The sequence below is a fragment of the Equus przewalskii genome, chromosome 12 (assembly GCF_037783145.1).
Source record: "Equus przewalskii isolate Varuska chromosome 12, EquPr2, whole genome shotgun sequence".
Taxonomy (NCBI): Eukaryota; Metazoa; Chordata; class Mammalia; order Perissodactyla; family Equidae; genus Equus; species Equus przewalskii.
The window spans coordinates 2,315,097-2,339,081 of NC_091842.1; the positions used below are offsets into that span (position 1 = coordinate 2,315,097).

The window sequence follows — 23,985 nt, forward strand, 5'->3', positions numbered from 1 at the left end:
GATAAGGTCTAACATGGAAGCTATCTTCCTTCCTTTTTGATTAAGCCACAGAGGTTCTACCAAATCCTGTGTGCAAATGGCAGCTGACATCAGTGACTATGTGGGAACAGGGATGGGTGAGGAGAAGGGCAAGGCTTTCTCCTCTTGGGAGCGGGAAGGGGCACTCCCACGGCATGCCCACCCTCCTCCCCGTGAGGAGAGAGGGTCCCTGACGCAGTCACCAGACACAGCCTTTCTTCTTGCTCTTCCTGTTTCTGCCTCTGCCTGGAAGAGCAAGAAAAACTAAGAGGTCAGAGGGAACAGGAAAAATCTAACACCTGGCTGACAGCAGCTCTCAAAGCAGCTGGGTCTCTCCCTGAGACACCGCCAAAGGCTCTGAGAGTTCTGTCGCCCCGGGAGGAAAAAAACACAAAAAACAAGTTGCTGAAACATTGCCCTGGAGAGGCTTTTAACACTGAGAGAAAGATCCTCTGGGAAGAGAAAGCCCGGGCCTGCTGAAGATGGGGAGGAGGGGAGCGCTGACCTCACTGCATTCAGAGGCTTCTGCTCTTCACACTTTGCGGCAACTGGATATCTTAACAATGACTACGAAGGGCCTATTACCCAGATATTTGTTTTTAATTTTTTTTTTCCTTTTTCTCCCCAAAGTCCCCCGGGACATAGTTGTATATTCTTCATTGTGAGTCCTTCTAGTTGTGGCATGTGGGACGCCGCCTCAGCGTGGTCTGATGAGCAGTGCCATGTCCGCGCCCAGGATTCGAACCAACGAAACACTGGGCCGCCTGCAGCGGAGCGTGCGAACTTAACCACTTGGCCACAGGGCCAGCCCCTCACACAATGTTTTAAATAAAAAGGAAAATATGGAAAAGTACAAAGTGTAGGAATAACACACACTCATGTATCTACCACCCAACAAACAAAACTAACAGTGTCACATTTGCCTTTGGATGTTAAGGTCTTTAAAAATACACACTAGACTTGAAGAGAACACTTTTCAGCAGCCGTACCTTCAGAACGTCGGATCAAAACACCGGGCCGACCCCTGACGCACCTCGTGGCGCCCTAACCACACGCCAGGCGGAGGTCGACATTAAAGGCTCTCTGGCGACAGGCTCAGTTTCGGTCTTAGACTGCGGCATGCCCAGCACACAGTAAGCGCTCCGGAAACGTTCGGGAATAGAGGAATGGGGGGAGAGAAGCAGTCGGCACTTCAGGCCCATCCTCCGCATGGTGATTTCGAGGAAGAGACGGCCTGGGGCAAGCCACAGCTCTCTGAGCCTCTTCCCACTTCTAACAAGACCAGGCTCACTCAGCCAGGAGATCCCGCCCAGCTCCAGAGCCCTGTATCCCAGAGAAGGAGGCAAACGACAAGTCTGACAAAACCACCCCGTAACACCGATATCCCTGACGGAACACTTACTGACACCAGTCATCAAGAATCAGCTCTGGATGTTTCTATTTGCGTCTTTGGAAAATTCTCAACTGATAATAGCAACCTCCATCTGCGTTCTGAATGGACCAGAGTCTGCTTCCCCAGACCATGGGAGTTTATGGGGGAAAAAGACGTAAACCCCCGGTTCACACTGGGACATTGCCTTGCATCCCGAGCTGTTTCTGATATCTCTGCCCTTCAGAAGACCAACATTTCCTTTCTATGGCAGCCACGTCTTCCACTTCTTTGACTCTTGCACCTTAATTTCTAAACTTAACTTGAGCAAGAATGTGAAAGTGAAAAAGGGTTATGAAAATGTCATCCTTCGGATCCACCGCTGGGCATTAAAGTTAGTGGGCAAAAGCACGAGGAGAAACAGGCCATCTGCACTGCCTCAGAGTATCTGCCCAAGAGTTTATCAATAACGCAGAGAACGACAGCTGCTGTGTGGGGGAGAGACCTGGCGAAGGCCGCCCTGGCCGAGGGTCAAGGCTCAGTCACCGGAACTGAAGGTATCCACGGCACAGACCCCCGATATGATGCCCCAAGTGGACACAGCATCACTTCTGTGGTTTTCTTGCCAAAAAACACATCTCGTTCTAACGACGAGAAAACTCCAGACAAACCCAATAGGGATGTACTACAAAATAACTGATCGGTGCTCTTTCAAAGTGTCAAGATCATGGAAATCAAGGACAGGCTGAGGGACTGTCACAGACCAGAGACTAAGGAGAGCGGACGACTAATGGCAGGGGGGGCCCGGAGCTGGACCCCGGCACCTAAGAAGGGCACGAGAGGGACAGCGGGTAAATCCGAGGAAGGTGTGCGGGTTAGATGGCAGCACTGCACCGATCTCAATCTGCTGGTTTTGATGACTGCACTTGGTCGTGTAAGACGGCAGCATCAGGGGACCCGGCGAAGAGTGTGTGGAAACTGAACTGAAAGGATTACTAGGCAGACCACATGCAGAACCTCTCAAATAAATGAAAAGAATACAAATAGCTCATTAGGAAAAATTGGCGAAAGACACGAACAGGCGTTTCCCCGAAGAGAAAACATATATAGCCAATAAATCAGGGAGATTCCAATTAAACCATAAGGAGATATAACTAAAAAATGTAAAGTCTGGTAACACTAAATATTGGCAAGGATGAAAGCAACAGGAACTCTTCTGCTGGTAGAGGCAAAGCGGTACAAGCACTGTGGAAAATAATTTGATTATGTTGTCCATTTAGAGGTAAATATGCCCTACAACCAGGCAATCCTACTCCACGATATGCATCCTAGAGAAACCCTTCAACACGCGCACCTGGGGGCACATGAGAACGATCACAGCTGTTCTGCTTGTAATAACCAAACATGGAACACAATCCCAAAGTGCACCTATGAGAGAATGATGAGTCCTAAGATATTCACACCATGCAACAGGACACAGCAGCAAAAACAAAGGGCCACAGTCACACACATTACGTGGATAAATCTCAAAATGTTGAGTGAAAAGTGCAAGTCACAGAAGAATACACACAGAATGAAAGCATTTATGTGAAGTCTGAAAATAGGGAAAACTCAAGACTCTGCTATTTAAAAATAAATTCATACTGTGGCAACACTATAAAGAAAGGCAAGGACCAATGCCCTCAAGCTTGGGCCCTGGATCTCAGGGGGCACAGCGTGTGAAAGTCGGGGTGTTTCTGGGTACCCTGGGGACGCACTGACATCAGCTGGGCACATCTATTCTAGCCAGAGGAGAAGTCTGATGCTTTTCTTCATATACTGTTAATGTTGAAGGATAGTTAGAAAAAAACAAGACACAAACAGGCTGAAGACGCAAATTTTCCATTTACAGCCTCGTATCCTAAATGATCTAAACAACGAAGACAACTGGGCTTTCTGAAACTTTCAGACCTTAAAATGAAAGGAAGGAATTGCAGGGCACAACCTGGAGGGGAGCTCCCAGGCACTGATCTGGAGCGTCTGGGACTCGCCAGCAGGATGCAGACAGTACAAGCTGGAAAGCTGTTATACGGAGGCGTTCATTTCCCACTGTGAGTGAGATCTAAAAGACGTGAGCTCCTTGAGTTAAGGCCGATCTTCACTACTTTAAAAATTCTTCATGTTCCTTGAACAAGAACATTTACTTAGCCTGAAGGAAGTAATTTTGCTCCCTCTTGAACCACTGAGATAGCCTAGTGTGCCTGCATTGTGTGTTTTTGTTGCTGGATATTAGGATTTACAGCAATTTACAGCTCGCCTGTCCTTTAGCAGAGTTTTTAAGGCAACGCTACTAACGGTCAAAATGAGGCGGGTAAAGCAGAGGCGCGAGGCCCAGCGAGCGGCTCACTCACCAGCTGGAACTCGCTCCTCCGGCTGAAGGCCTCCCTGATGCCAGAGTCCCTCCAGAGTGCGCTCAGAGCGGGCACGTACAGCTGGAAGGTGGCGGGCTCCACGGGCAGCCCCGCTCGGTTCTCGAAGGCCATGAGGAACATCCCATGCTTTTCGTTTTCCGAGTGCTGCCAAGGAATGCCAAGCTTGTCTCGCGCATCCACAAGAACTCTTGAACCCTGGGAAACAAAAGACACAAAAAGGATTTAATTGTGGGCCCAAGACTAACTGAGGGCAGAGAACCTCGACGTGGGCACAACTGCCATAAAGCAAGAACCTCACAAGCTATCACACTCGCAACCAGAACTCGTCTCTTGGTTTGTTTTGTCACGGTGCAAACGGCTTAACTCCCAGGAACGTGACTGTGCCAGACAGACGTGGACACACACCACACAACAGGTCTGCCTTGGCTGTCACTCGGTTGGAGAGGTCCTGGCAGGAAGACAACTGGTGGGGAAAAAAGTGGCCACAAACTCAACAAAACAAACACTAGGAAGGAGCCCCGTCAGTAAAGGCGGCAGTGTTCTGAAACAACGACGACCATCAGAGCTGCCACCACCATGATCCCTGAAATCCAGTGGCTCCTCAGCACCAGAAGGATCCAAGTGCTTGGTCCAGCTCAGAACGAGCGGGAGAACAGCCACACACAGGCAGCCAGCGGTCCTGAGACAGGAAAAGACTAAAGCAGACACAAGTCGGCCCGCCCCCTGCAAAAGGAGCCAGGGGTCACGTTCCAGATTTAATGCTCCCATTGTTCATGGGGATGAGAAACTAGTTTTCATTCTTTTGCTTATTTCCTCACTGTTAAAAATAAAGTTAGTATTTTCTGCCCTTTTCTTACCTCACTGACAGAGTCAAGGGGATGGAGAAACAGCCTAAGCTAAAACAGCCTGAGGGAAAGCACCCGGACTGTGGACAATACCGTCCTGGTGACAATGGCTCACTGGGCAGTGAGGAGTCTATTCCATCATGCTTAGGTTAGTGCTCCAAAGTCAGCAACACAGTATCTAAGGGCGTTTCTGAGTTCTTCTGAGGTGACCCAGTGAATGTTCTGGCACCATCGATCCTGGAGTGAGTAAAAAGCAGGGAGGGGTGCCCCCTTCTCCGGAGAAGCCTTCACTGGCTCAAAGAGGTCTGGCGGGACGAGGAACAACAGACAGCAGTCCCCTGCCGCCCAGCACAGAGACCACCAGGACATCACTGCCCACTTGGGACTTACTTTTCTAAAAAAATAACAGCTGTATTCAACTGTAAGTCACATAACACACAATTCTCCATTTACAGCGTACAACTCAATGGTTTTTAGTTGGCAGTTATCCTAAAGGTTTGACTTCCAACACCTGGGGCAGAGGGGAGGAACCAGTTCTGCCTTCTTCACACCCCTGGAGCATCAGTGTGGTGCCCATGACTTCCCTTTCCGCCGTGAACCGCTGAATCGAACGGTAACGGTGAGTGAAAAGAATACCGCAGCCTCTCGTCCGGACCCCGCGGGCCAGGCCTGTCTGGCTGGAGATGTTCGCTGATTCCCTCCCAGGGTGCGCCGTCGGGGACCATGCCCCGTCCTAGTGACCCACAAACATGTGTTCGGTGCTTCCTCAGGGCAAAGCACCGAGCTCGGTGCTGTGGGAAACAAAACATTTATGAAGCAGTGTCCGACCTCCAGAAACTCAGAATCTGGCTAAAGGGACAGACACAGGAATTAAAAAAATTAACACCCATTTATGATGAAAACTCTCAGAAAACTAGGAATAGAGAGAGGAGAACTCCCTTAAGCTGATAAAGAACACTGAGTAAAAAGCTCCAGCTGACATCACCATGAATGGAAAAAAGACTGAAAGCTTTCACTCTGTGGCCGGGAACCAGGCAGGGCTGCCCACGTTCATCACGGCTGTTCAACATGGCACTGCAAGCTCCAGCCGGTGTGGCCAGGGGAAGACAAGACATATAAGAGGTACGGATCAGAGAGGAAAAAACAAAACTAAGCCTATTTGCAGATGAAATGATGATCTACGTAGAAAACCCCAACGAATCTACCAAAAACCCTCCTGGAATTCAAGCAAACTCAGCAAGGTCAGCAGATATAAAATCAACCCACAACACTCAACCGTCTTTCCACATACTAATAATGAGCATGTGGAAATAAAAGTTTAAAATCACTAAAGAAAAAAAACACTTAGGTATAAATCTAACAAAACATGTGCAGGACTTGTATGCTGACAACTACAAAACACAGATGAAAGAAATCCAAGAAGATCTAATAAATGGAGGGACATATGTGCACGAACTGGAGGCTCCACAGTGACGTCAGTTCTCTCCAGATTAATATACAGGCCTCACATAATTTCTATAAAACCCCAGTAGAACCTTTTATGGATATAGATATGATTATTCTAAAATGTACATGGAAAGCACTAGATTAGCTAAAACAATCTTTAAAAAGAAAAATTAAGTGGGAGGAATCGCTCTACCCAATTTCAAGACTTACTTTACAAGCTGCAGTCATCAAGACTGTGTGGCACTGGTGAAGGAACAGACACGCAGATCAACAGGACACGACAGAGAACCCAGAGATGGCCCCACACGAGTACGGCCAATTGGTTTTTGTAAAGATCCAAAAGCAATTAAATGGAGGAAGAACGGCCTTTTCAACAAATGACGTCAGAGCAACTGGACATCCACAGGCAAAGAAAAAAAAGAACCTTGACCTAAACTTCACATCTCAGACAAAAGGAACTCCAAGCATAAAACCACAGCATAGGAGAAAATCTTCACGACTACAGCTTGGTACACAGTTCTTAGACATGACACGAAATACATGATTCATAGAAGAAAACTATCAATAAATTGGACTTCATCAAAATTAAAACTTTTGCTTTGCAAAAGACTCTCTTAAGAGGCTGAAAAGACAAGCTATGGACTGGGAGAAAACATCTGCCAATCACATAGTTTTCCAGTGTCTTCAAAAATTAAACATATACTTATCATACAACCCAGCAATCTCACTGCTGGGCATTTATCCCAGAGAAATGACAAGTTCTGTCCACATAAAAACCTGTGCAGGCATGTTCACAGCAGCTTTATCCATGATAGCCAAAAACTGGAAACAACCCAGATGTCCTTCAAGAGATAAATGGTTAAACTGTGGCACCCTCTGTACCATGGAAACGACTCGGCAATAAAAAAGAATGCACTACTGATATCCTCAAGAACTTAGATGGGTGTCAAGGGAACTACGCTGAGTGAAAAAAAAAAACCAATCTCAAAAGGTCACATACTATGTGATTCTGTTTATATAACATTCTTGAGATGACAAAATTATAGAGATGGAGAACAGATTTAGTGGGATTAGGGATGGTAGAGGAAGGTGGGTGGGTGTGACCATAAAGGGGTGGCTGGAGGGAGATCTCTGTGGATGGAGCAGTTGCGCGTCTTGAGAGAAGTGTTGGTTACACAAATCTGCACATGAGATAACAGGTCAGAATTACACACATGCATTGTATATTGTACATGTCAATTTCCTGGCTTTGATCTTGTACTATAGTGATATAAAATGTAACCACTGGGGAAAACTGGATGATACCTTTCTGTGCTATCTTTGCAATTTCCTGTGAACCTATAATTATTTCAAAACAAAAAGTTAAAAAAAAAAGTTAACCAGCAATCATGGCAATATATGCTCCAATTACATGGTGTGGAAAGGGAAGGTTACTAGAGGCCAAGGGAAGAGAGATCAGGAAGATGAGGCTCGGAAATTCCTAACCCGAGACGGGTCTCAAACGCAGCTTTTGAAGCACCCGTTAATTTCAACAAGTGGCAACAGCGGATTAGAATCTAACCAGAGGGGAAATATGATTTAAATACATTCTCAGCTCTCCTTCCTCTCTGTCTGCACCCCCCACCAACACATTCCTGCTTCTGGGTCATTCCCATCCCCCACTTTCTCTGATGGCACCACACCAAACTCCACCTGCCCAAAAGGACAATGCTGAAAAGGTTCCAGAACCCAAGAAAACAAAGATGTTTCATATTCTCCACACGATGCACAACAAAAAGCATGGAGAAGGTAGAAGAGATTTCTCTGGCGAGATTCTTGGCAAAGGGTCACAGATCTTTGTGCAAATCAGAGGGAGGGTCCCCGCCATCCGGGCAGATGGGGCCCCACGCCTGGCCAAGGAGCTGGGTCAGGAGCTCAGCCTCCACCTGCGCCCCAGGCAGGCAGCCACCCCACCGACCATTCGTCACGGCCCTGCTCACACACTCAAACACAGCGAATCTGGTCACACACACAGATCTCTTTTCAGTGCTCTTTAGCACATGAAAAAGTTTAGCTTCACAAGGAGCACCACCTCACTCCAGAGTTAAATTGAGCCTCCGCTCCCCGGGGAGTTTTCGTTTAGACCAAGGCAGGGAACCAAAGTGGACTGAGAAGGCTGGGCAATCGTTACCAAGACTGCTTTCACCACTGCACAAACCAGGCCTTCCCTAATTATTGGGGCGAACGTCGGTTTGGCTTAAAAAAAATCGGTCCATCCCAAAGCAGCCTGTGTTCCCACTGCACACTGCCACCCAGGCAAGCTGGAGCCGGTCCAAATTAACTTCACCCAAACCCGAAGAAAAAGCTCCTTATTTCTCTTCTTAAAAACCCAGGGAAATTGGCGAAACTGCTAACGAACTTTGAATTATACCAGTTAGCTACAGGCCATTTTCTGCATCTTATTCACTTCGCTTGGAGAAAAACGGCATCAAGAAAAAAGAGATGTCTTTTGCCCTTGTAAATTGTTCTAGTCAAAAGCTACTCTCTGCCAACTTTGTTCCAAATATACGAAACTGAGGCCTTAGGGGAGTTTTCCACTTTGGGACATCTGCTTAAAATCTGAGTCTGCTTCTTCCTTTTCGGAGAGCGCCTAAGGTCTCTGCAAATGTTCCGTTTCCTGCACTTCTGCACAACTGAGAGGTACACGTGTCACCCTCATTATACAGAGTTGCTAATGTCTTCAAAGTAAGCTACTAACATAGCAGGCATACTAAAATAATAAAACGTCGTGCTGTTATCCTTTTCCAATAGAAGTCCAGTTTCCTAAAACACAAAAGCCAAGAAAATCCTAAAATCTATATACACTCATAAGAAAAAGAAAAAAAATTAAGGCAGAAGAGAAGTTACTTAAGTCTCATTCACGGCTATAGGGCAGGCCCTTCTTTCGGTAAAAGTGTTACTGAAGTATTAATTTTCTCGATAACCATGCATTTTATCCAGCCACGCAAATATAAACAGTTAAAGTCTTAGCAGTTTGATGACTTCATCTCAACACTATGTAGCACTTCAAACTGTTCAGAGAGCACATTTTTAAGACAACTTACAAATACAGCAATTTAAACTTCTGGTCGGAGACGAGATCCCCCGTGCGCTGGGGGTGTAGATTGGGGGTTTTCGGTTTTAATGCATGAAGAACAAAAACTGCAAATCCCCTCATCTCATTTCGAAATAGATTTTGTTAGTTTAGCCCCTAACCAACCCGAAGCTCTTCAGATTAGCCATTCCTTACTAAAATCTTCCCGCAATAAACACTAAAGCTAAGATAGACAGAAAATGCTAGTAGATCGAAATAGCTTTTTCTATAGAATGAAACAGTTACACTAAGAAAATATTACGGTTTTCAATGATCGCCCAATTAGACAGCAGCATGCGTACTTGGAAAGCTCTGTTTTTTTCAGAAACCCACGAGGCCGGGTTGTTTGCCTTTGGCCACCATCCAAATAAAAGAAATGTAAACAGGATACATTTCTTTAAGTTAATGAGCCCAGCAAGCAAAGGCGGATGTCTCCTCTTGGTTTCTCTCTAAAACTGAAGTGGAGGCTATCTCCTAATTTAGAGGTCGGAGAAAAAGTGAGAAAGGCAGCCGCAAGCAGCCGGACCGGTCATCAGAGCGCCACTGTATTTACGACAGAAAACTGGAGGGCCTCCTGGTCCAGACTGCGGCTGACCATACCTCCTCATGTGGGCTTTTTGGGAACAAAGGAATTGTTCTAATACAACAGACAACAGGCTATTCCTCTCCATGTCGCTTCACTAGGAAAGCCACCTAGGGCTCTACCTGCAATTATACTGAGGGTTTGCCTCGCGCAAAGAAGTGCCAGGTGACGGTGAAAAACCAGAAGGGTGGTAAATGTGGCGCCCGCTCGGAGAGCTTTCAGTACAATCACAGAAGCAGAGCAGAGCATCCGATGCGTAGGCCGGAGAAAAACATCACAAACAGAAGGAGGAGAAATGTCACAGGACAGTCGGAAATGTCACCATCGGTGAAAGGGGCAGGTTAGAGGCAGACTGCAGTGAGCTAAGCAGTCTAGAATTCATTCTGTAAGAAACAGGGAACAATCAAAGGATCTGGAAAGGAGCCTGACCAGGCGGGGTGCGAGGGGTGGCTGTGGGGAGGAAGCGAGTACAGGTGGGGAGGGCCATCAGAAGGTGATGCCGAGGCCCCCACATGAGGGGATGACACAAAAGGAAGATGAGCTATAAAGCAAGAGAACAGAATTCACCAAACATGGAGAGCAGGGCGAAGCTGAGAGTGTTTGCACGACCAGAAGACGGCTAACCGGTTCTCCCAAGTTGAGTCCAGAGGTGGAGATGGCTGGGGGCGACTGAGATTTAGGTAAGTTTAGGACAAATTCAATGTAATGGGACAATGGGAAATCCAAGGTAAAATTTTCAGGAAACAGACGGAACTGGAGGAAAAATTCTAGGCTTAGGGAGTGCGTGGGAGAAGCAAATTATCATCATTACTTTTTTTCCAGTTGCCTAGAAAAGGTTAGTTCTCCTAAAAGTAAAGGAAAAAAAAAAAGGAATTCAGCATCAGGGCAGATGTCTTCAGATCTCTTAACCAGAATGTGAAAAGTCATGCTGGATTGCAGAACCAAAAGCCAGCAGGCTGGAGATTGTGAAATCGTCTCCTGGAGCCACGTATGGACCAAGCGTTCTCTCTTCTACTCTCCAGGTGTCAGGTGATAAGCCCTGGAATCTACTTTGACTAAACATTTCAACTAAATGGTATGAGGGGAGATGAAGCCTTCCTGTTGAGCACAGAGAATATTAAAGAAATCTGTGAATAAATAAATACTAAATATCATTCCAAAGGGAAAAAATTCTGTAAACACTACAAACAGGTAACATAGCTTACTGTGCTAATTCAGTGTGTTCCAAATTCAGGAGCCACGTTGTGAAATAACTGTGAGCATGCAGAAAATGAAGCAGAAAATGACGGTAAGTACCTGAATGAACTGTAAATAGTAAAGGCAAGAAAGTGTTTCATAGAATTTTAGTTGTAATAGATACCAGAATACACAGAGATGTCTATATGGATGGACACGTATACGTGAGTGTGTGTGTACACACGTGAACACACACAAAGTTCCAACGGTAAATATATTTTTTACTGTGGATCGTGGTCTGAGAGCCACCGGGCCAGACCCCTGTAGCTGAGCCTGCCATGAAGGTGGCCCTTTCTTGTGCCTCCACCACCATCAAATCTAAGGGAACTGGGCTGCGTGTCGGAAGTCCAAATAGTAATGAGTTGGGTTTGGGGAAGAAGTGCTAACAAAGTGGAAAGACGCTTCGTGAGGAGGTGCGAGAAAACTGTGAAATCTTTGTCTGTTCGGGATAGTGTCACTAGATTTGTTTTGATGAAACACAATTCTGGCCAGTTTGTCAGGGTCATCTCGGCCTGTAAGGTGAGGTCTGGGAACCAGAGAGCTCTCACACAGCATTTCCTACCACTAAAGACCCCGGCACGGATAAGCGGTTAACGTTCACTTTAGAAAGACCGCTTTTCACTTGTCCAAAGATCAGATGAGTTTGTGGTGGTGGCTGTACCCCCATGAAATGCACATAGAACCCTATTCCTGAATAAGTGCCACAGCTTCCAACGTGATGAGGCTTGAGGCCTTGGCACACTGTGGTAAATGAAGGCTCAGAGGTCACAAAAATGCTCTTTCCGCAAAGCGCAAATTCTGACCAAGGTGTCAGATGAGCAGATGCAAACATATATGAAATGCATGCTCTTCCAACAATCAAAAGACAGTTTCAGAGATGCTACAATAACATGTTATCATCTACCACACTGAGCGCGTGTCAGGTGAACACACTGTATCAAGTGCTTGACGCTCATTAGCTCATTTCGTCTTTAAAACACCGTGAGGAACAGTATCATGCCCATTTCACAGACGAGGAAACTGAAGCTCAAAGTCACGCAGCCATTAAGTGGGACTGAGTGGTTCAAACATGAGTGTTGTTTACCTACACTCTATACCTCCCTGGGTATATCTGGGGAGATACGGGAGCAAAGAAAGGATGGAGGTGGAGGTTGTCCTGTCTGCTGCCAGTTTTTCATAGAGCTGACAGCCGGCACTGAGACTAGAATGAGACTGGACTCCACCTTCGAGGACTCAACATTTCTGGTATTCTGTAGAATGTTCTTAAAAAACAGTAATTAAATCTAGAAGTATAGGATATGCTGTACACCTGCCTAAATTAGAGGGAATTTAGCAAGTTCAGATCCTCCCTTAATCTCCAAACAGTAAAAAAGCTTCACTCATGTCTTAGCACGGAATTAGGACATCCTATGGCTGCTCTGTCCAGCAGGGTAGCCCCTAGCCACCCGTGACTACAGAGCAGTGGAAAGGTGGCCAGTCTGAATTGAGATGTGCTATAAATACATACTGGATTACAAAGACTTGGTATGAAAAGTAAATGTAAATATCTTTCTTTTAATATTGATTACATGTTGAGATGACAGCATTATGGGTTATTAAAATATATTATTAAAATTAATTTTATTTATTTTCACCTTTCCTAAGGTGGCTAATTTAATGTACATAATGGCTTGCATTTGTGGCTCACATTACATTTCTGTTGGACAGCACTGCTGTATGGGAACATATCTTAAAATAGAATTTGTTTCTTTCTGATAACAAAGATATTTTTAGAGGAGAAAAATAGAGGAAACATAGAAATGCATGAAGAAGAAAATTAATCCTCAAAAAAAAATCACTACCTAGAAATAACTTTTGTTAACATCTTAGAATGTTATCTCATTCTTTATAAAAATTCTGTGTGCATATATAAAAATTTCACAAATCTTTAAAAACACTTCTAGCAATATGTCAATCTAGCATATACCATGTCATTAAATATTTCAAAATTTCAAGATCTGTAATCACTGCACAGTAATCCAACACATGAGACATGCTATAATTAAGCTGATGCCCTGTTGCTGAACATCTAAATTGTTTCCAAAGCATGGGAAGTATGAACAGTGATGCAAGGAAACCCCTGATACACATCTGACTATCCTCTAGTGATGAGTTCCTACAAGATGAATCATGGAATTGCTAGGTCAAAAAGCATACACACATTTTTGAGGCTTTTGATAAGTATTACTCAACTGTTCTCCAGAAAGGCTATACCAATTGGCCATTTGTATTAGGTAACTTTTCATTTTCCTTTAATTTTCCAAAAATTGTTTTTTTTTAATTGGTCTGTTTGCTTTGCTAAAACTGTCCTCCAATAATATCTAACCAGTCACATCTTCAAACTGTAGCTCCAAGAGAAATCACAAGAAGCAGCAACTGAGATTGAAGCAAATATATATATATGCACACACACATATTGACAACCGAAAGTCAGGAAAAAAACAGAAAATTAATAGACATTTGTCTTCTATACTTCAAATAAGCTTTTATATAAGCATTCATTTTTTTCCTCTAGGTCCTATTAATAATAAAATAAACATTAATAAATGATAAGCTAAATAAATGAATAAATAATTAAATAGATAAAATAACAATAAAGTAACCACTAATAATAAAAACGCTTGAATTTCCCAAGCACGTTTGAATTTATAAAGTTCCTTGCTTCCAATCAGAGGACGAGGATCAGTCAACACTTCCAAGAAAACACTTCATATCAAGGCATAAAGGAGAATTTAAAATATTTAGTCTGAGTTCTTAGAAGAAGTTTCCAAATCAGGAGAGCCCTGAATGTGATGGAGGAGTTATCATCAATTCCTGTCCATATAAACAGAAATCTCTTGGAAGATGTCAGCATCACGGTGGAGTGAGTTGTCCCCTTTGCCTCTCCCCTCTAAGGTACAACTAAACGGACATTCATTAACCAAGAGGATTCCCTACACAGCACAACAGGATGTCTGAGAGATCCATGCAGCCATACATCCGAGGGTGGGGGGACTGGACCCCGGGAAGCAGTGGAACTAGGAGAGTGGATCCCTCCATCTCCCTGGCAGCAATGATCTAGGTCATGGGTCCTCACACAGTGGCCAGTGAAACTGTAAGAGGAGGCAGGGGCAGCCTGGCCTGCATGCAAACACTTTCAGAGTGGTAACCCAGCCTGTGGGAGTGCCCACCATGCCGCGGCAGCCTCACCCATAGGAATTCTCCCCACCAAGTGGAGCGGCTCAGCCCTCGCAAAGGAGCCCCCACTAGGCTCAGCAGCTCAGCTAAACCCATGAGTGCAGAGCCAGCCTGTGTGCGAAAGAAAGCGCCCCTCTCCTCCCATCTAGTGCAGCGGTGCCACATGAGAGCAATCCCCCGGCAGAGCAGAGAGGCCCCACCTGCATGTGCATGCACCATCTGCCGAGTGGTTTCAGCCAGGGCGCAAATACAGAGCAGCCCTACCAGCACAAATTTCAGCAGACAGGGCAGGATCAGAAAACACAGTTCCTGCCCATCCTCCAACAGTGGCAGGTGGAATCTGAGACCTGATACTACCACAAATGCACTAGCAAAGGATCAATTCAAGAAACACCATAAAGAAAATAACATAAGGAAAATGACAAGTCTTCGGAAACCAATCCTGAAGTCACAGAAATTTATAACCTAAATGACAGAGAATTTGAAACTGTTGTCATAAAGAAACTCAAGGAGAGCCAGCCCTCATGGCCTAAAGGTTAAAGTTCAGCACTCACTGCTTTGGCAGCTGGGGTTCATTTCCCAATCGCAGAACCATACTGCCTATCTGTCAGCTGCCATGCTGTGGTGGCGGCTCACACAGAAGAACTAGAATGACTTACAACTAGGATATGCGACCATGTATTGGGGCTCTAGGTAGGGAAAAAGAAAAAAGAAACTCAATGAGTTACAAAAAAACTCAGAAAGACAGTTCAATGAGCTCAGGAATAAAATTAATGAGTAGAGGGACTATTTCACCAAAGAGATTGAAACTCTAAAAAGAAAAACCAAACAGAAATTCTGGATATGAAGAACACAGTTAATGAGACAAAAAATAATCTAGAATCCATAAAAAATAGAGCTGACATTATGGAGGACAAAATTAGTGATTTAGAGGATAGAAACACAGAAATGCTTCAGCTAGAGGAGGAAAGAGAACTAAGATTTTTTAAAAATGAAGAAATTCTTCAAGAAATACCTCCTCAATTAAGAAAAGCAACATAAGGATTATCGGTATTCCAGAGGGAGAGTGAGGGAGAAAGGAATAGAGAGCTTGCTCAAAGAAATAATAGCGGAAAACTTTCCAAACCTGAGGAAGAAACTGGACTTACAAGTAATTGAAGCCAATAGAACTCATAATTACATCAATGCAAAAAGACCTTCTTTAAGGCAAATAGTAAAACTGGCAAAAGTCAATGACAAAGGAAAAATATTAAGGGCAGCAAGGCAGAAGAAAGTAACCTACAAAGGAACCCCCATCAGGCTTTCAGGGGATTTCTCAGCAGAACCCTTACAAGCTAGGAAAGAATGGAATGATACATTCAAAATACTGAAAGACAAAAACGTTCAGCCAAGAATACTCTATCCAGTGAAACCATCCTTCAGATACGATGGAGAAATAAAAGCTTTCCCAGAAAAACAAAAGCTGAGGGAGTTCATCACCACTAGGCCTGCCTTACAAGAAACATTGACAGGAGCCCTCTCATCTGGAACTAAAAAGCAGAGATTTACAAAACCTTAAGCAAGGAGATAAATAGAGTCAGAAAATTGCAACTCTCTATCAGAATAGGCTAGTAAACCATTATAGCATAAAAGATAAAGGGAAGGAAAGCATCAAAAATCACTATAAACACTTCCATTTACTCACAAACTCACAACCCATAAAAGAATAATTTGTGACAACAATAACTCAGAAGGGGAAGAGGTTAGGGATGGCACCTGCTTGGGCTAATGGAGATAAGAGGGTATCAGAAAATGGACTATCTCACCTATGAGATCTTTTAGACAAATCTTATGGTAACCACCAAAAAAAAAAAAAAATCAAAACAGAGCCACAAATCATAAATAAAGAAAAAACTGAGAAAATCATCACAGAAAAATGCCAAACTGAAATGGCAGTCAGAAATATAAAGGAAAAGAAACAGTGGAAATATAGAACAACTGCAAAACAAGAGATAAAATGGCAGTATTAAGCCCTCATATATCAATAATCACTCTAAATGTAAATAGATTGAATTCTCCAATCAAAAGACACAGAGGGGCTGAATGGATTAAAAAACAAGACCAAAAAATATGCTGCCTCCAGGAAACACATCTCAGCTCCAAAGACAAACACAGGCTCAGAGTGAAGGGATGGAAGGAATATCATCTTTAAGTAGATGAATTGCAAGCAAAAGAAAGCAGGTGTTGCCATATTTATATCAGACAAAGTATACTTCAAGACAAAAAAGACAATGAGAGATAAAGAGAGGCAGTATATAATGATAAAAGGGACATGCCAACAAGAGGACAAAAACTTAAGAATATATATGCACCTAAAACAGGAGCGCTAAAGTATATAAAACAACTATTAACAGACCTAAAGGAAGAAACTGACAGCAACACAATAATAATAGGGGACCTCAACACCCCACTCATATCAACGGATAGATCATCCAGCCAAAAAGCTGACAAGGAAACAGTGGCCTTAAATGAAATACCAGACCAGATGGACTTAAGATATATAGAACATTCCATCCCAAAACAGCAGAATACACATTCTTCTCAAGTACACATGGAACATTCTCAAAGATAGACTATATGTTGGGAAACAAGGCAAGCATCAATAAATTTAAGAAAACTGAAATCATATCAAGCATCTTTTCCAACCACAAAGTGATGAAACTAGAAATCAACTACAAGAAAAACACTGGGAAGGCCACAAATACGTGGAAACTAAACAACATGCTACTGAACAACCATTGGATCAATGAAGAAATCAAAGGAGGAATAAAAAAATACCTAGAGACAAATTAAAATGAAAACACAACATACCAACTCTTATGGGATGCAGCAAAAGTGATGCTAAGAAGGAAATTTATAGCAATATAGGCCTACCTCAACAAAGAAAAAAATCTCAAATAAGCCATCTCAAACTACACCTAAAAGAACTAGAAAAAGGACAAATAAAGCCCAAAGTTAGCAGAAGGAGGAAAATAATAAAAATTAGAGCAGAAATAAATGAAATAGACTAAAAAAATAGAAAGGATCAATGAAACTAAGAGCTGGTTCTTTGAGAAGATAAACAAAATTGACAAATCTTTAGCCAGACTCACCGAGAAAAAAAGAGAGAAGGCTCAAATAAATAAAATTAAAAATTAAAAAGGAGAAATTACAATGGATACCACAGAAATACAAAGGATTTTAAGAGAATACTATGAGTAACTATATGCCAACAAATTGGAAAACCTAGAAGAAATGGATAAATTCTTAGACCCATACAATCTCCTAAAACTGAATCAAGAAGAAATAGAGAACCTGAATAGACCAATCACAAGTAAAGAGACTGAAACAGTAATCAAAAAACTCCAAAAAAACAAAAGTCCAGGACCAGATGGCTTCTCTGGAGAATGCTACTAAACATTCAAAGAAGATTTAATTCCTATTCTTTTCAAACTATTCCAAAAAACTGAAGAAGACATAACACTTCCTAACTTACTCTATGAGGCCGACATTACCCTGATACCAAAACCAGACAAGGACAACACAAAGAAGGAAAATTACAGGCCAATATTGCTGATGAACATAGATGGAAAAATCCTCAGCAAAATATTGGCAAATCGAAGACAGCAATACATAAAAAGGATCAAACGTCGTGATCAAGTGGGATTTATACTAGGGACCCAGGGATGGTTCAACATCCATAAATCAATCAATGTGATAAACCACATTAACAAAATGAGAAATAAAAATCACATGATCATCTCAATAGATGCAGAGAAAGCATTTGAGAAGATCAAACATCCATTTATGATAAAAACTTTCAGTACAATAGGTACAGAAGGGAAGTACCTCAACAAAGGAAAAGCCATATATAGCAAAACCACAGCCAACATCATACTCAATGGTGAAGAACTGAAAGCCATCCCTCTGAGAACAAGAAAAAGACAAGGGTGTTCACTCTTGCCACTCCTATTCAACATAATACTGGAGGTTCTGGCCAGAGCAATAAGGCAAGAAAAAGAAATAAAAGGAATCCAAATTGGAAAGGAAGAAGTAAAACTCTGTTTGTGGATGACATGTCTCTATATATAGAAAACCCTAAAGAGCCCACCAGAAAACTATTAGAAATAATCAAAAACTACAGCAAAGTTGCAGGGTGCAAAATCAACTTAGAAAAATCAGTTGCATTTCTATACTCTAATAATGAAGCAGCAGAAAGTCAAGAATACAATCTCATTTATAACTGCAACAAAAAGAACAAAATATCTAGGAATAAACTTAACCAAGGAGGTGAAAGACCTATACACTGAGAACTATAAGACATTATTGAAAGAAATCAAAGAAGATATAAAGAAATAGAAGTTATTCCATGCTCACGGATTGGAAGAATAAATATAATTAAAATGTCCATATTATCTAAAGCAATCTATAAATTCAAAGTAATCCCAATCAGAGTCCCAATGACATTCTTCACAGAAATAGAACAAAGAACCCTAAAATTTATATGGAACAACAAAAGACCCTGAATAGCTAAAGCAATCCTGAGAAAAAAGGACAAAGCTCGAGGCATCACGATTCCTGACTTCAAAATATACTACAAAGCTATAGTAATCAAAATAGCATGGCACTGGCGCAAAAAGAGACGCAGAGATCAATGCAACAGAATCGAAAGCCCAGAAATAAAATCACACATCTATAGACAGCTAGTCTTCAACAAAGGACTCAAGAACATCCAATGGAGAAAGGAAAGTCTCTTCAATAAATGGTGTTGGGAAAACTGGACAGCCACAGACAAAAGAAAGAAAGTAGACCATTATCTTACACCATATACAAAAATTCAGAATGGATTAAAGACTCGAATGTAAGACTTGAAACCATAAAACTCCTCAAAGAAAATATAGGCAGTACACTCTTTGACATCAGTCTAAGCAGTAACTTTTTGAATGTCATGTCTACTCAGGCAAGAGCAATAAAAGAAAACACAGACAAATGAGACTACGTCAGACTAAAAAGCTTCTGCAAGGCAAAGGAAACCATGAACAAAACAAAAAAACAACCCACCAACTGGGAGAAAATATTTGCAAATCATATATCCGACAAGGGGTTAATCTCTAAAACATATAAAGAACATATACAATTTAGCAACAAAAAAACAAACAACTCGATCAAAAAATGGGCAGAGGTATGAAGAGACATTTTCCCAAAGAAGATACACAAGTGGCCAATAGGCACATGAAAAGATTTTCAATATCACTAATTACTAGGGAAATGCAAATCAAAATTACAATGAGATATTGCCTCACACTAGTCAGAATGGCTATAATTAACAAGATGAGAAATAATAAGTGTTGGAGAGGATGTGGAGAAAAAAGGAACCCTCATACATTGCTGGTGGGAATGCAAACTGGTGCAGCCACTACGGAAAACAGTATGCAGATTTCTCAGAAAATTAAAAATAGAAATACCCTACAATCCAGCTATCCCACTACTGGATATTTATCCAAAGAACACAAAATCAACAATACAAAGATCTATGCACCCCTATGCTCATTACAGCATTATTTACAGTAGCCTGGATGTGGAAGCAACCCAAGTGCCCATCAACGGATGAACGGATAAGGAAGATGTGGTCTATATATACAATGGAATACTACTTAGCCACAAAAAAGACAAAATCGCCCCATCTGCAACAACAAGGATGGACTTGAGGGTATGATGTTAAGTGAAATAAGACAGACAGAGAAAGACAAACACCATATGATTTCACTGACATGTGGAAGATAAACAAACACATGGATTAAGAGAACAGATCAGTGGTTACTAGAGGGGAAGGGGGGAGGGGTGGGCGAAACGGGTAAAGGACACATATGTTTGGTAATGAACAAAAACGAGACTATTTGCAGTGAGCACAATACAGTTTATATAGAAACTGTATATAATAATGTACAGCTGAAATGGCACAATGTTATAACCAATATGACCGCAATAAAATAATTTTTAAAAACCCCCAAACAGAAATCTCTTGAAATAGTGAGGCATAAAGATAAGGTGTAAGAGGGGAAAAAAATAGCCTGGAAAACACACCAGCTCGCTCACTGTTCTCATTCCTCCTCTCTGAAACTGTCTGATGGAAAGTTCAAAACTGGCTATAGGACTGACTGAAGAAAAGTTAAAAAAAAGGTAAAATTACTGTTGCAGAACTCAATTGCTGTGCCACTCAGTAAAGTCAACAGTAACATATTCAGCCCCGAAAATGCACTTGGACAGGTCACTAAGTTAGACACCAGCATTAGGAGACTCACGCTAAACTGTGAAGACAGGCAGCCTTTCAGATCTCAGGCACAGCAGGCAGGAGAGAGCAGCTCCTCGGCTCACTAAACAGCTCTCAGAGCCTCACACACTCGGCTTCCTTGCCCCACGGAGGAGCTATGGTAAAACCAGGGAAAGGCACCTCAAATCCCTACTATTATTCAGGCTGTTTCCTTCCTTTTAGGACTCGGGCTACTGCTTAGTGAGATCCTGCTCCTCAGGCATCTGTCTCTACCGACTGGGCGAGTAACAGTTTAGGCAGCTGAAAACGAAAATCTGAACTTATGCTTAGTGAGTGCTTATAAAAGAGCAAAGAGTTGGTCTCTACAGTTTTCAGTATTTATTTCATGAATCTGCAGCTACACTTCCTTCTCGCTCACACCCACTTCTCTCTTTAAATACAGAGAGAGCGCATGCAGTGATTTCTAACTCTCCACGGAGCGCAGCACATGGTCCATCACGGCTTTGGAAAAGTTACTTCAGGACCCTCTGCAGGTCACCAAAGCAGGGCCGAGAGACCCACCTGCCCTTGGAGCCTGCGCCTCCCCCTGCAGGCCAGCACTGGCAGCAGCCACCCCTGCAGGCCAATCTTCAGAAGGGTCCAGAGGGCCTGTGCGGGACAGCTGGGCCACACTCCCCACAGGCGTGCAGCAGCGAGGAGTAAGAAAGATCACCCCTGCCCATCACCCGGCTGTCAGCAGATGCCACCTTCAAAATGCTTCCAGAACGTGACTGCTTCCTGCCACTCCACGGCGATCGCTGTGGTCCAGCCACCACCGTCTCTCACCTGGACTACTGCAAATCTTCCTACTGGTCCCCTCATGTCTACACTTGCCCCTTCAGTCTATTCTCCAAATAAGTCAGTTCATAGCGCTCCTTTGCGCAAACCCTACCAGGGTCTCCATCTCATCAGTCCTTACAAAGGCCGAGCAGGCCCGAGCCCTGTTGCTTCTCGGCCCTCACTCCCTCCTCATCTCCCCTGCCTGTTCCACGCCAGTCACGTGGCCTCCCTGCTTCTGCCTCAGGGCCTTTGCACTTCTGGTTCCTGATGCCTGAAACTTTTTGCCCTAGATGTCCACATGACTCACCCCTCACCTCCTTTGAGCCTTTACTCCAACATCAGCGTCTTAGCGTAGCCCTTGGCCTTCTTATCCAAACTCTCGACCTTCTCCGGCCCCACGCCTCCCCTTCCATCCGTCCCTGCTCTCTTTCTGTCTAGCACTTCCTGCTCGCTGACGGACCCTGCAGTTTCCTCGTTTATCCTGTTTACTCTTTCTGCCGCACTGGAATGTCAGGCCACGAGGGCAGGCTCCTTGGCTGTCTTGTTCACTCCCATATCCTGGGCGGCACACAGCAGACGATCTGCTCATTGAGAGGCTGGGTGCCTGGATCTCAGGTTCCTCCTCTGCCAACCCAGGGCAGTGACCCCTCCGCCTCTCAGGCGGCACAGAGGAAGACCTGAAGGAACAGACGTGCACCCAGTGTCAACACTCCGATTCCCCTTGTACCAACACCGACCGAACAGCACACAGACCGAACATTAGCCGTTTCAGCTTACTTCTCACTGGAAATTTCACCAGATGAGGAATCATTATTGAGGTTGAGAAATTAATACTGGCCCATACTTTATTTGAAAGCAATTCAGTTGTATAACGGGCCTGGAAATTCCTTTTAAAACTATCTCCTTTTTGCATGTCAAAGATAAAAGAAAAGTCTGTTAGCAGGAAAAGTTCAACCCAAGAGACTGCTTAATTTACTGCAGCAAGTAAATCAAAACGGCACAGCGACCGACAGTTTAAACAGAAGGAACTTTCTCACACACACGTGTGTTACTGCTTTTCAGTTATACAGATGCTTTCATGATTAGTAAGCTACAAACACTTCTTTACAAGCCGACTGAGCTGGAGCAGGCTTCCAGTGTTACACCTTCTCCCAATCAACACACGCTTAAGGACAATCACTTTCTTGTAGGGAGAAGTTTTGACGTGAGAAAGGGATCAACCCCAGAAGGGCTGGGGCTCTCTTATGAAATAGCTACTTTAATTTTTCGGGATTCACTGCAATAGGTAAAATAATAATAAAAGTAACATTAGTAATAATGATAGTGATAACCATGTCATTTCCGTTAGGAGGAACTTAGCTCAGCATCCCATCAATAATAACAACAGAAAGAAGCTGGATCCCAAACGACAGATCCCAGTAATTGCCGGCAAGATAATAGGAAAAACGAGGAAGTAGTGCCCCAAGGAAGATCTAATTCAACAGGGGACACCGAGGCCCGCGGCTCAGCCTTTATAGACAGCAGGTGCAGAGAATCAGGAGCGAGAGAGACTTCTTGCATAGTCGAGGATGGGACTTCATCTTCCAACAGCCAAAGGAGATAAGAATTTGAAGAGAACACAGACTTACAGGAAGCCCCAGCCCAAAGTCCCTGGGCTGGGCGGCAACTTCAGGCCCAGAAAGGCATGCTCAGCTCTGACCTGACTTCTCCTTAGCTCGGCTGTGGACACCTGGCTCTGCGTGGAGCACTGCTTTCCCTCACACCGGCCCCAAGGCACCAAGAATGCGTGTTCAGCTAGTGTCACACCAACTCACGTGGAAGACAGAGCACAACAAAGCCGGCAGAACTCCAGTTTCTCCTGAGCAGCAGAGAGCCCCAGCACAGCCAGAGTGTTAACAGGTTTAAAAGGGGTAGGAGAATACACTTGCTTCTCCTTAGTATGCAGATAAATTTTATATAATGGCCATTAAAGTCACTTTTACCAAATTTTTGTTTACTATATAGACTTACAAAATCACTTTGAGAAGAGACGTCAAAGCGAAGTTAACGTACCTGAGAGCACACTGCCCACACTTACCAGGCTGTGAAGTGGTAAAGGAGGGAAGAGTGTAACCTGAGAACCATTTCCATGATAGGCTCCCCATGCGCAACACTGAACCAAACTCTACTGAGCCAGCCCCACTCTGCCAGCTCGACCAGGAGCTATGCGGCCTGCAACAGGCAGCCAGCGGCACACACATCAAAACCTGCTGCGACGCGGCGGCAGTGGCTACTTCGCATACTGGTCTCCACTCCCCGCACGCCTCCTCCCCAACCATGTCTGACAGACCCGAGACGGCTGAGATGGAGAAAGTCGATAAGTCGAATTCGCTAAGTCGAAATTGAAGACGACAGAAAAGAGAAAAATCTACTCCCTTCGAAAGAAATGACTCACCAGAGGAAACAAGCAGGGGAATGGAAAGGAGGCAGACGCCGCCAATATGCACAGTACATTCCACAAGCACTGCCTTCTTATTTTACTTATTTTAGCTGTTTAACTTTCTAAGACGCAAAAGTTGGATCCAGTTTAAATGACTGTGCTGCCACTTTTCACACCAAAGAATTGAGAACTGCTGACAAGGAAGGGTGCACCTGCCTCTCC

The 23,985-nt window shown here is 43.7% G+C and overlaps 1 protein-coding gene across 3 annotated transcripts in view; it reads right to left on the minus strand.

Moving 5' to 3' along the window:
- GNA12 (G protein subunit alpha 12) overlaps positions 1-23,985 on the minus strand; it is a 112,900-nt gene that overhangs the window by 58,904 nt on the left and 30,011 nt on the right. Inside the window, exons 1-2 of one of the 3 annotated variants that reach the window (XM_008517743.2) lie at positions 6,300-7,003; positions 3,778-3,993 (exon numbers count right to left, since the gene is read on the minus strand). The exons of 1 other annotated variant lie outside the window; for it this stretch is intronic. In XM_008517743.2, coding sequence (XP_008515965.1) covers positions 3,778-3,993; positions 6,300-6,317 — 234 coding nt within the window. In that variant the 5' untranslated portion in view covers positions 6,318-7,003. Of the gene's footprint in view, positions 1-3,777; positions 3,994-6,299; positions 7,004-23,985 lie in introns of those variants that run through there. One more of the 3 variants, XM_070566206.1, reaches the window with a different exon arrangement.